Genomic DNA, 13,624 nt, shown 5'->3' with positions numbered 1-13,624 from the left:
TCTACCGGTTTCCTCCAGCATCTTCACAAAGTCCTTTGCTGTTGTTCTGGGATTGAGTGGTATGATGGCTGCGTGGTCCCATGTTGTTTATACTTGTGTACTATAGTTTATACAGATGAATGTGGTACCTTCAGGCTTTTGGAAGTTGCTGCCAAGGATCAACCAGACTTGTGAAGGTCCACAATTGCTTTTTCTGAGGTCTTAGCTGATTTCTTTTGATTTTCCCATGATGTCAAGCAGAGAGGCACTGAGTTTGAAGGTAGGCCTTAAAATACATCCACAGGTACACCTTCAATTGACACCAATTGGCCAATTAGCCCATCTGAAGCTAAATTAGGCTTGACAAAATTTTCCAAGCTGCTTAAAGGCACAGTTGTATGTAAATGTCTGACCCACTGGAATTATGATATAGTCAATTAAAAGTGAAACAATCTGTCTTTAAAATTGACTCATGTCATGCACAAATTAGATGTGCTAAACCACTTGCCAAAAACTATAGTTTGCTAATATTAATTCTGTGGAGTGTTTAAAAAAAAAAAAAGAGTTTTAATGACTTCAACCTAAGTGTATGTAAACTTCTGACTTCAAATGTACACTAATTTTAGTTATTATGGTCTAACTTGAACAAACAATAATATAAAGTAGAAAAAAACGTAGTTCATTCATTGTTTGTGTTTAGAACCCCATTGTACATTTTTACAAGTAATACCACTAATAATCATAATATAATAATATTAATATAACATGCAATAATATGAATTATAATGGTAACACTTCACAATAAGGTTATATTGTTAACATTAGTTAAAACATTAGGTATCATAAACTAGCAATTAACAAAACATTTACAGCATTTATGCAATGCATTATGCAATGTGAATTTCTGCATAAATTATTTCTTAATGATTTAATTTGTGATTCATTATTTTAATTCGGGGAGTGAATGCAATCGACAGCACTTGTGGCATAATGGTGATTACCACAAAAATATATTTTTGACTCGAAAAAAGCAAAAACTGAGGTTACTGAGAGGCACTTACAACGGAAGTCAATAGGGCCAATTTTTGGAGGGTTTACGTAAAGACAGAAATGAGAAGCTTATAATTTTATAAAAGCACTTACATTAATTCTTCTGTTAAAACTCCCTGTAAAGGTGTAAAATCACACTTTTAGTCATTTTGGGCATTAGGGTTTGTTGACATTGCATCGTCATGGCAACGAAGTTGTAAAATTAGCAGGTTAGTAAGCAATCTTATCACACTAAAATCAAATTGTTTATTAAGAAAAGGAGGGACGAGTCGAAATACATTTTTTTTTGTGATAATCAATATTATGCCTCAAATGATGTCGACAGAGCTTAACTTGTATTGAACCTTTAGTTTAATATATATATATATATATATATATATATATATATATATATATATATATATATATATATATATATAAGATGTATATATGTATATATACAAATTATTTCTCAGTTTGTACGTGTAATAAATGGTTCTGCGCGTGCACGAGAACGCGCGTTTCTATAGCGACAGACGTACACAGTTTCACAAGCGGCACTTTCCATAAGAGCAACGTGTCAAAGTAAGTAACAATTGCGTGATTTTAAACATCTGACGTTTTGATAAAAGCAATTTGGGTTAATTATGTTTTAGCTCAGACATTTTGACACATTTGCTGATTTTCAAAACAACCAATTTAACAGCTTTCAAGGTGTGTTTTGAATAAATCTCGAGCCCAAACGAGCAAACAACAAAACAGAGAATATATGCGTTAGCTTTCCTTGTCTTATCAGGTCTCTCTAACTAACAAAAATCTACCACAACGTACTATTTTAGTACTAACTATATTATTGCTATTTTACCATGGTAATAACGTGTTTTTGGACAGGTGCTATTGTAACATGTTTTATGAACATGCGCCATTGTAAAGACATAATGAAGTACCATGGCATATGTACACTCACCTAAAGGATTATTAGGAACACCATACTAATACTGTGTTTGACCCCCTTTCGCCTTCAGAACTGCCTTAATTCTACGTGGCATTGATTCAACAAGGTGCTGAAAGCATTCTTTAGAAATGTTGGCCCATATTGATAGGATAGCATCTTGCAGTTGATGGAGATTTGTGGGATGCACATCCAGGGCACGAAGCTCCCGTTCCACCACATCCCAAAGATGCTCTATTGGGTTGAGATCTGGTGACTGTGGGGGCCATTTTAGTACAGTGAACTCATTGTCATGTTCAAGAAACCAATTTGAAATGATTCGAGCTTTGTGACATGGTGCATTATCCTGCTGGAAGTTGCCATCAGAGGATGGGTACATGGTGGCCATAAAGGGATGGACATGGTCAGAAACAATGCTCAGGTAGGCCGTGGCATTTAAACGATGCCCAATTGGCACTAAGGGGCCTAAAGTGTGCCAAGAAAACATCCCCCACACCATTACACCACCACCACCAGCCTGCACAGTGGTAACAAGGCATGATGGATCCATGTTCTCATTCTGTTTACGCCAAATTCTGACTCTACCATCTGAATGTCTCAACAGAAATCGAGACTCATCAGACCAGGCAACATTTTTCCAGTCTTCAACTGTCCAATTTTGGTGAGCTCTTGCAAATTGTATCCTCTTTTTCCTATTTGTAGTGGAGATGAGTGGTACCCGGTGGGGTCTTCTGCTGTTGTAGCCCATCCGCCTCAAGGTTGTGCGTGTTGTGGCTTCACAAATGCTTTGCTGCATACCTCGGTTGTAACGAGTGGTTATTTCAGGCAAAGTTGCTCTTCTATCAGCTTGAATCAGTCGGCCCATTCTCCTCTGACCTCTAGCATCAACAAGGCATTTTCGCCCACAGGACTGCCGCATACTGGATGTTTTTCTCTTTTCACACCATTCTTTGTAAACCCTAGAAATGGTTGTGCGTGAAAATCCCAGTAACTGAGCAGATTGTGAAATACTCAGACCGGCCCGTCTTGCACCAACAACCATGCCATGCTCAAAATTGCTTAAATCACCTTTCTTTCCCATTCTGACATTCAGTTTGGAGTTCAGGAGATTGTCTTGACCAGGACCACACCCTTAAATGCATTGAAGCAACTGCCATGTGATTGGTTGATTAGATAATTGCATTAATGAGAAATTGAACAGGTGTTCCTAATAATCCTTTAGGTGAGCGTATATAGTAATCATTCTTACCAATCAATCATCTAAGACCAGGGGACTGCCACAGTACTCTTTTGTGAGTGTTTGCTTCGGGTCATATGCATTAATGTACTGTTCTTTATTGCAATGCACTATGTGAATGCAAAAACTCTATTTTCTCAAGTCTCTGCAGTGGAAATTACATCCCCTGAAGCTTACAGTCCGATCAGAGATCACCATGAATTTAAACAACTTTGTGGTTCTTCCCAGCAAGCCCAAGTCAATGAAGTTAAATGTCAGGTTTGCACAGACTGTTCCCTTGAGTTTCATATCACATTATTAACATGTTAGACATTGCACTTGCAAATGGACAAGCTCCAAAATTTTATTTTGTGAGTGATGCACCTACATTTCTTTTCAGAACTAAAACTGTGATTAGTATATTATTAAATGGATTAGTTAGACCAAATTAATAATAGATAGATTGTTTTTTCTTCTTCTGTCTATTCATTATTCACATACTTCCATTTGTGTTATTTCATAGTTTTGATGACTTTACCATTATTCTAAACCTTTTAAAATAAAGAGTGTATGGTAGTATATCAATAGGGATTTTGTACTCTAGCTCAGGGGTTTTCAAACCTTTTGATGCCAAAGACCACCAAATATTAAAATCACGTTGCGAGGGACCCTATCTGAAAATATATAAAAGTTGTTATGATGAGCTCATGATGAGAAAAACAAATGGTTTATTTATAATTAACTACATAAATGTATTTAGTTGTATTATTTCATTTTTTATTTTCTCCCCTTTTCTACCCAGTTTGGAATGCCCAAATTCCTAATGCACTCTTTTAAGTCCTCGTGATGGTGTAGTGACTCGCCACAGTCCAGGTGGCGGAGGACGAATCTCATTTGCCTTTATCTTAGACCGTCAATCCGTGCATCTTATCACATGGCTTGATGAGCGCATTACCGCGGAGACCTGGCGGGTGTGGAGGCTTCATGCTACTCTCCGTGGCATCCACACACAACTCACCACGTGCCCCACCGAGAGCGAGAACCACATTATAGCAACCATGAGGAGGTTAACCCAACGTGACCTACCCACCCTAGCAACCGGCCCAAATTAGTTGCTTAGGAGATCTGGCTGGAGTCACTCAGCACACCCTAGATTCAAACTTGCGACTCCAGGGGTGGTAGTCAGCATCTTTACTTGCTGAGCTAGGCCTACCAGTTGTATTACATTTTTAGTTTAAAGAAATACTAAATAAAATGAACACAATTCGAAAAAGTAATATTTTATCATAATATGTAAAAAGTTTATCATTTAGAACTGCAAAAACAGAAGAGCAAATATGTTTTAGAAGTGGTTCGATGACAAAATAAGTTGACTAAGTGGCAAAATATTGTTTTTCGACTGTAGTTTTTTATTAAAATATTTATGGTATCGGCCAAAATGTTTAATTTCATTGCATCCATATTCTGGAAAATATTTAGCCTACTTTGTAGTATGTGACATCTTTTTTCTACATAATGAGTAATGTTAAAAGTATAAACCTGAAGAAAAATATTAAGATTAAACTGAAATGGCAATTATATCAAATTTGGTAAATATAGTGTATTACTGAAATTTTCCACGGACCCCTTTGCACCCCTTGTTGGCCCCCTTGGGGGTCCCCGGGCCCCAGTTTGAAAACCCCTGCTGTAGCTAACATAAATAATTGATATCATGGTTTAATTACCTGGTTCTTGTATGTGACATTAAGTGTATGTTTTCAAAGGAATATCCGGGAACTGCGTATGGAAACGGTGCAGCTGGATCAGCAGACCAAGGACATGGAGAACCGACTGGAGGAGCTCAGAGAGCGCATGTGCCAGGAGAAAGAGGAGCGAGAGTGAGTAAGACAGGGAGGGGAGGTGAGAGAGCTTGTTAAATCAATGAATGACTAAGTAGATGAATAAATTAGTGAGCCAAACTATGACTGAAACAGAGCGGGTTGAGAAAAAAAGAGGAAATGTTCCTTGAAAAAGGTTTAAAAAAACAAACAAACAACTTTTAAATACAATGTATATTTTTAAAGCGGTGTGTATTTTAGCATTTATGGATTGGCCCCGTTCACTTCATTGTAAACGCCTCACTGTAACTCCCATTTTTGCTTCTTTTTGCTTTTTAAAATGAACGATTCACGAGTTTATTTATTTATATATATATATATTTTTTGTGGTAATCAACATTATGCCACAAATTCTGTCAATCAAGCTTGACTTTAAAGGAATATTCAGGGTTAATTACAACTTGAAGGAACAGATCACTAATAAATGGGTGATCATTTTTACATTCTTAAACACACTCTTTGTAAAACGTTTTTAATTAGCAAAAATGTACAAAGACATTAATAGCATGTATGTTTTTAGAAATATGTTACAAAAATTCTGTACACTCAGATTAGGCTCTAGTCATGTAAGTAACAGTAACATTAACTTTTTGGTCCACCAGCCACTGTGGCTAGTGGTATTCCAAAGTCATTAGCCACTCATCATTTTCACTTGCCCAAATTCCCTGCCCCACAAAAAACTGATATGAGTTCAGCAGGACACATGCCCAATGATTTAAGTCATCTGAAATATCTGAAGACAAACATGGCCTGTTAGAATAGGAGGAAAATTTGTCCATGGAAGCCCATATTTGAACACCCTCCCCATTTCTATTCTATTCTAAAGTTACTGAGCTAAAGTTACACCTTTAAAAATTAAAATGATCCCATAATGTACTCACCCTCAAGCCATCCTAGGTGTATATGACTTTCTTCTTTCAGCCAAACACAATCAGAAATATATAAAAAATATCCTGGCTCTTCCAAGCTTTATAATGGGAGTGAATGGTACCTTAGATTTTGAAACCCAAAAAGGCACATCCATCCATCAAAAAAGTAATCCATACAGCTCCAGGCGGTTAATAAAGGCCTTCTGTCGCTAAGCGATGCGTTTTTGTAAGAAAAATATCCATATTTATAAATTTATAAACTATTATCACTTTTTTCATAAATGGAAAAATACATGAATCTATTTTCCAGTCATGAAAGAAAGTCCTATGGTTTTGGATCAAGATAAAGGTTAGTGAATAATGAGAGAATAATATTATTTGTAAGGAAATAAAGCTATACCCAGTAAAGAGACCAGTACGAGCAATGATGACCTGGAGTCTGAAAAAAATTGTCTAGTAAGGGTGACGGATTTACCCGCAACTGTCGATTTCTACCCGCATTTGGTGGGTGGGTGGGAGTTAATATCAAGCCTTATCAGTAACCCAATAAAAGCTGTTTTATTTTACATTAAGCAGGTTGCCCCCTCATGGGCACTACCATCTTGACAGTACATGTTAATACCACTAATAATGACAATAATAATAACATGTTTACATTATATAGCGCTTTCAACATGTAAACATAACAAGCAAACTAAACAATATAACAACAAACATAAGTGATATACAGTATGTAGTATGAGATGGATAAAAACACAGACTAAAAGTAGCAAAACAGCAGATAAACAAACATCTTCAGTTTGAAGCAGCAGCACTTAGGTGTCTCGAGTTGTTCCTGGTATATGGTTAGGATTAGGGATGGGGGTGTTTAGGGCATCTGCTGCCTGCCAGGAATAAACCCAGACACCTTTGTACAATGAGGATACATTTAAAGCTCAAAAAAGGGCAAACAAATTAATAAAACACATTATAAGCACCATAAAAGTGGTCCATATGACTTGTGTTCTATTTTCCAAGTATTGGGAAGCTGAACGATACTTTTGTGTGCAGAACAGAACAAAATTAAATTACATTTGGTGGCTGGCATCAGGTTTGATATCAATGAAGTTTACTAGTTATGATGTCTTCCTGGTATTCTCATATACCAAGCGAAAGTAATTGGTTTTACTTTTTTGCTGTTCATGGTATGATCTTAAATTACAGGCTATTTAACCCAGAATATTATTATGATATAAATGGATAGTGATCTTAATGACACTTAGTATAAGAGATGATGAAAATGGCATGCATATGTGCATCTGCATGTACAGCACTTTTCAAAAGTCTTAGGCACATTAGATGTTTCATAAAAATATTTGTCTTAAGATGGTTATTTATATCTGCTACATTAGTGTGTCAATAGGAAATATACATTTTATACTCCCAAACATTCCTTTTGCAAAAATAATAGAATAGAATAGAAGAACAGGGAGCCCTGCAACAGATGGCATGACCCTCACAGAGCCCCCCCACTGAACATAGGGTCAGTCTGTGATTACACAAAGAGAAAGAAGTAATTGAGACAGCCGAAATAAATAAAAGAACTGTGGTGAATTCTCCAAGAAGCTTGTAACATACTATCTGCCAACAACCAAAAAAACTGTGTCCATGTGTAAGTAGGAGAATTGGTGCTGTTTTGAAGGTAAAAGTGTTCACACCAAATTTTGATTTAGCTTTTTTCTGTTTACTGGACTTTGTATGACGTTAATTGATTAATGAAAACTATGTATGTCATAATTGTTTTTGAAATCCTCACTTTGAACGTTTTTCACAAGTGCCTAAAGCCTTTGCACAGTACTGTATATGTAACCAAAGTACCAAAATAGGAAGCGGTAAGAAGGGTAAATAGCTTTACAAATCTGCCCGTCACATTGAGTACGTGGCTCCTGATCTGCTCTGGAGGTAATCTGGGCAGTGTGACTTCAGAGCGATCAGCTGTGATGGAATCAGCATAGCCATCGAGACGAAGGAAATTGAGTCATCTCAGCTCCAGCGGCTCTACTCTCCCCGCTCCGCCATGCTTGTCTTCCCATTTCTCCCAAACAAATTAAGATTAAGTGGGAGCCTATGCCAAAATGAGGAAGACAGGAAATTAGTTATCTGTCAAAATAAAAGAATAGGGAAAAAAATAACATCAGTAGTTATTAATGTGACGACTCTCTCTCTCTCCTCTCTCCTCTCCTCTCCTCTCCTCTCCTCTCCTCTCCTCTCTCAGCCAAGCCCCTTTCCTCTAGAACGTCATTAATAATGCTAAAATGTGACCTGTCTAGGTCCACTTTATGAATTTATAGTGGCGGCAGATTTAGGGGGAATGCATCACAATTTGCAAACTTATAACTTATAACAAGAGAGGGAAACACCAAGGCAATGGGGTAGATATAGGGAATACATCATATTCCCACACACTCCCAAATAGATGCAAACACGTAATCGGTCATAATTATGTTGAGGAGTTTATATTAACTTTACACTTTTTCACATTTTAGAATAATAGTAAAGTCATCAAAACTATGGAATAACATAAATGGAACTATGGGAATTATGTTGGGACTTATCAAAATCAAAATTAAATCAAAACTGTGTTATATTTTAGCATCTTCAAAGTAGTCCCCCTTTGCCTAGAATTTGCAGATATGCACTCTTGAAATTTCTCAACCAACTGAGGTTTCACTCTGCTCCATTGGGGTGGATGGTAGTGGTGAGGACTCTACTACGGCGCATCCCTCCTCCTTCCCGGATTTCGGCACCAATGTAAGGGATTAATGGAAAGGATAAGATGAGAACTGGCTTGGAATATTAATAATATTTTAATAAGAAACTTTAACAAAAAGACATACACACACACAGGTGTCAGACAGCTGTCCGTAAATCTCTCTCTCTGACGCACTGCATCTTCCAGTCAGCTTTTATCCCTCTCTGAAGCTTGATTAGCGTGATTAGGGGCTGGGTGTTTGGAATCGACCCGGCCCCCTCCTCCGCCACAGCCTCCTTTCTATGTAAATTAGGCTTAGATTGCACTTGATTCCCAAAAATTACCAGTCATAATTTAGATCTTGCTATTACCGGCAGATAAAAGCAGGGGGTAAAATTAATTTTGTTTACAGAAATAGAGATGTTAGCGTACATTAGATGTTTTTCTCGATCATATCAGCAGAAATTCATCAAATAAAGATAAAATGATGTAGAATAACGTTATAACCTGCCATTCAAATCCAGATATGCGGTGTTGTCAAGCGCACTTTCAGCATGTTAAAGAAATAATTCAGGTGTCTGTATCACAGTAGTCAGTGATGCTGTTCAGTGTGTCAGATAATGGTGGTCTGCTGCATCCTCAACTGTTTAGCGCTCAGAATTGTATGTACATACAAATTGAATTTAGCTGCAATTTTGTGGGTGCGTTTGTGCTGTTGCTTGACCAGCATAATTCCTTCAGTGAATCATGTGCTAAACCAGCGCAAACAGCGCAAATAACCGGCACTTTTATTTATTCTTAGTGAATATCCCCCTACATTTTAACTAGCTTCAATGTTGTTAGCTACTATTTGTTAGTAGCTTGTTGCTAACTAATTTTTCAAAAGAGAAGTTTGCCTGTAGCTTAGCTACTTTTTGCTTTTAAAAGAGTAGTTTTTAGTTTGGCAAGCTATATTTTAGCTTTAAGCTTCAGGTATATTCCCCATGACTGATGTGTGTAAACATCAGTGAGGCGGAAAGCGAACCGGAGGCAATAAAAACAAAGATGTTCCTCTGAGTTCATTATAGGGATTGAAACCATCAATTAAACCCTCATATATCAATAACACACGGAAGCCTGTAGCGATAATCAGATGAACGCAGCAGAACGCAGCCGGTCACATATCTGTGAGATCTGAGCCCTCATTCCTTTTATTGTGTTCTGGTACTTTCATATTAAGGGATGTTAGCAGTACCATATCTAAATTATGGTTGCCTTCATACGGAAGTTTTTAAATAAAACTGTTTTAGATTAGCTCTTATCGGTGGTCAATTATCAAAGCAGAAGTTGTGTTGCGGGTGCTGTGCTGGGAATGTTTGATGTAATCTTCCTCTGTTCTTTGTTTATCACAGCGTAGTCAGAGCACTAAAGGGCCACAGGTGAATTCAAACAAGCTGATGAGACCTGATAGAATCGGGCCCTTTGCTCAGTCGAGTGTCTGTGTTCGCAAAGTGGACTACTTGTAAACGTGCCGGTACTTTTCATATTTTGTGGTTGTCTTTTCCTGCTGAAAAACGAGCATACTGTATGTTAGTTCTGTTCCAAAGCTGCCTAGATGTGAAGTTCTTTTTAATTTGACACTGCATCTAAAAAGGGGCCCTCTTGCACGAAACGCTGAAATGTATAGTAAGAAATAGCACAACGGTGAAAGATGTATATGTAGCACATGTTTACAAAGGAAAACAACTGGAAAACAGTGTGGAACGCTTTGGTGTGAACAGCCCATTATTCAAACATTTGATGTAACACAAGGTTAAGTTTGCAGTAATGTACTTCTCACCTGTCCCATTGTGGTCTCACATTGGGTACGAGTACCAGAAGAGCTGGATCTCAGTGAGCTTGACAGGAGATAAGTGTTTGTCTTGTTGGTTGGCATTCAGTGTGTGTGCCTGATTCAGAAATTAGCACAACAGCCACATTGCTTGTGAGTTTCCACAGCCTGCTGACAGGCAGGCAGGCAGGCTGGAGCAAGGTTAATCCCCTTCCCAAATGCCCATCTCATCACATTGATAAAGGCCAGCACATTAACAGCCCTTAATGAGAGTGGACATCATGCAGAGGAAGTGTCCTCTGTTCATGTCGAACCTTCCAAATTCTGTTTCTGACTTACAGAGTCTTTGGGCGGCTGATATAAATTGTATGTGCATTTTCCCATTTCTGAATGTATGCGTATTGGTCTGCATGTTTGCTCCAGTTCATTCATTCTGCATTAAAACAGAGAAAACCCCTGTAGACCCTAGGGCTGCTAGCATCACTGTGACAACTGCCGCACCGTGCTGGCAGAGTGTCACTGGTGGTTATGCACGTGACTGAACATATCATCTTACATAAAAGACCTTGTAAAGACATTATATACATTTCTGATACAATGTAATTTAATGAGTATATTAGAGTGTTAGATCCTTAGTAACATTGTTGTGGATTCTTTATCTTAGGGAAGAATTAATTAAAAAACTTTTTTAGAGACTTCTTAACTTTCACAAGATACACATTTAGCACATTTATATATATATATATATATATATATATATATATATATATATATATATATATATGTATATATGTGCTCCCATTTACCGGGATCTGCACTTACTGTACATCCCATAACGCAGTTAGGTGGGATAAATCCTCACAATTCTATGATGATATGAACAAAATAGGTTTTATTCAACAATTTTTTTTTTACCTAAGACATTGTCAGTGCATTGGCAATGTCTTGCGATGTTGTTTATTTCTCATCATATTTTCTTTAACAATGTTTGAATTAAAATAGTTTTATTATCCTCATGATCCCATCTTTGTTAACAGCATCAAACAACACCTCAAACGTATTTGTATGTAATTAATTTAATGAGATTAACACCGTGTGTTGAATATCGCAGTTTAGCAATATTAACAAAATGCACAGAATATTATCTTTTTTTTTAAATTTAAAGGTTTATTTTAGTTAGTTTTAAAGTTATGAAAAAGTATTTTTGTTGACTTTCTATTTTTCCCCCAATAAATATGTTTTTATTTTTATTTCATTTAACAAAAATGTTTTTCATTATTTTTCATTCAAGTTTTTGTTAACAATAATAACACTAGAGTGAACAGGTTAAAAGGGCAACTGTATAAACTATAGTTGAGGGTGGTGTAGCCGAGTGGATTTTGGTTGCTAACTGAAAGGTTCAAAGTTCAGAGAATTATCACCATTGTGCCCTTGATGAAGGCACTTAGCCTGAAATTGGTTCCAGGGGGACACCCACATAATTAGTGTACTATAAGTCACTTTGGATAAAAGCGTCACTGAATGCGAAATTAGTAATTAGTAGAGAGTTCACATGAGTGCTAACCTGCCATAATAGTCTTGAAAGTCACATGACTTGTCTCCAAGTACAGTATAAAGATATATACGATTGACTATGAAAACAGTGTCATCTCGGAAATGAATTTTTCAAAATGCTGCCCCATAGAAACTGTTTCACAACCCTGGAGTGGCACCATTGTAAGTGTAAGAGACACTTCAAGAGCAGTTACTGCTTTTTGCTAAATTATATTCTACACTTATGCAGACAGTCATAACATGCATATCCATCCTTTGAACATGCTTGGGCTCGCGGCTGTACCAACACAACAGCCCATCCTAAACAAATGGCCTCCCCCGCAATCTTGAATTATTTAGACTGTTGATTTGATGTGGCAACCAAAACAACAAATCAGAAAACAGACGACCTCTATCTGTTTATGGGTATGAATTATGTAGGGCAAACGTATTCAATGTATTCCACTGTTTTATATGAGCTTAATTAACAGTTATCAGTCAGTGCTTTTCCCTTTTTAATTTATTGTTTACATTCTGTTGTTATGTTAACATTCAAAACTAGATTTTTTACATTTTCTTTTGGGTATTCTGGTTGGTTGCTAGGGTGTTATGAGTGGTTGCTAGGTGGCTACTTACTGGCCTGAACAAGCCCACCCTCAAGTGATATTCTTACCCTTTTATATGGCTTGGGTCCCTCCTTCAACGTACTGTTGGCCTATGGAATTTGTATGTTGATTTAAGCAAACATACTGGTTTACTATTTCAACTTATTATTATTAAGTGAAGTGGTTTCCTGGAGGTCTGATGAGGTCTAATGAGATCAGAAGTGGTTTTATGTGGTCTGAACTGGTCTGATGTGGCCTCTAGCAGTTAAAACGTGGTCTAATGTGGTCTAAAGTGGTTTCTTTGAGGTCTGATTAGGTCTAATGGGGTCTGATGCAGTCTAATGTGGTCTGAAGTCATCTGATGTGGTTCTTGGTGGTCTGACAAGTCTGATGGTTTCTGATGGGGTCTAATATTGTCTGAAGAGGTTTGATGTGGTCTTCAGGGGTTCTGATGTGGTCCACTGTGGTCAGAAATGGTCTGACAAGATCAAATGGGGTCTGATTTAGTCTAATGGGGTCTGATATGGTTTAAAGTTGTTTCTTGAAGGTCTAATGGGGTCTGATGTGGTCTTAAGTTGTATGATGTGGTCTCCAGGGTTTCTGATGTGGTCTAATGAGGTCTGATTTCATCTGATGTAGTTTATTGGGCATCTAATGAGGTCTAATGGGGTCTGATGTTGTTTGTTGGAGGTCTGATGAGTCTAATGGCGTCTGATGTGGTCTCTAGGGGTTCTAATTGGAGTCTGATGTGGTTTATTGTGGGTCTGATGCATTTAATGAGATCTAATGTTTTTTGATAGTGTCTGAAGTGGTCTGTTGTGGTCTGTAGGGGGTTTAATGAGGTCTAATGCAATCATTTGTGGTCTGATGTGGTCTGATGAGGTCTAATGCAATCTGTTGTGGTCTAATGTAGTCTTGTTGAATTTTTATCAGTCTGTCTGATTTGAATGCTTGTAAAAACTTGTAACAACAATTTTTAACAAAGCTTTGCCAAACCAACATCAAAGTTTGTCTCTAAAAACA

The 13,624-nt window shown here is 37.3% G+C and overlaps 1 protein-coding gene across 2 annotated transcripts in view; it reads left to right on the top strand.

Annotated features, from left to right (window-relative positions):
- Positions 1 to 1,549: 1,549 nt before the first annotated feature.
- The window catches only part of LOC127622687 (uncharacterized), a 59,812-nt gene continuing 47,737 nt past the window's right edge, over positions 1,550 to 13,624 (top strand). Inside the window, exons 1-3 of one of the 2 annotated variants that reach the window (XM_052096715.1) lie at positions 1,550 to 1,593; positions 3,340 to 3,455; positions 4,940 to 5,053. In XM_052096715.1, the coding sequence (XP_051952675.1) occupies positions 3,394 to 3,455; positions 4,940 to 5,053 (176 nt within the window). In that variant the 5' untranslated portion in view covers positions 1,550 to 1,593; positions 3,340 to 3,393. Of the gene's footprint in view, positions 1,594 to 3,339; positions 3,456 to 4,939; positions 5,076 to 13,624 lie in introns of those variants that run through there. The other variant, XM_052096716.1, reaches the window with a different exon arrangement.

The sequence above is a fragment of the Xyrauchen texanus genome, chromosome 29, assembly GCF_025860055.1.
Source record: "Xyrauchen texanus isolate HMW12.3.18 chromosome 29, RBS_HiC_50CHRs, whole genome shotgun sequence".
NCBI lineage: Eukaryota > Metazoa > Chordata > Actinopteri > Cypriniformes > Catostomidae > Xyrauchen > Xyrauchen texanus.
This window is presented reverse-complemented; position numbering and strand designations above follow the sequence as displayed.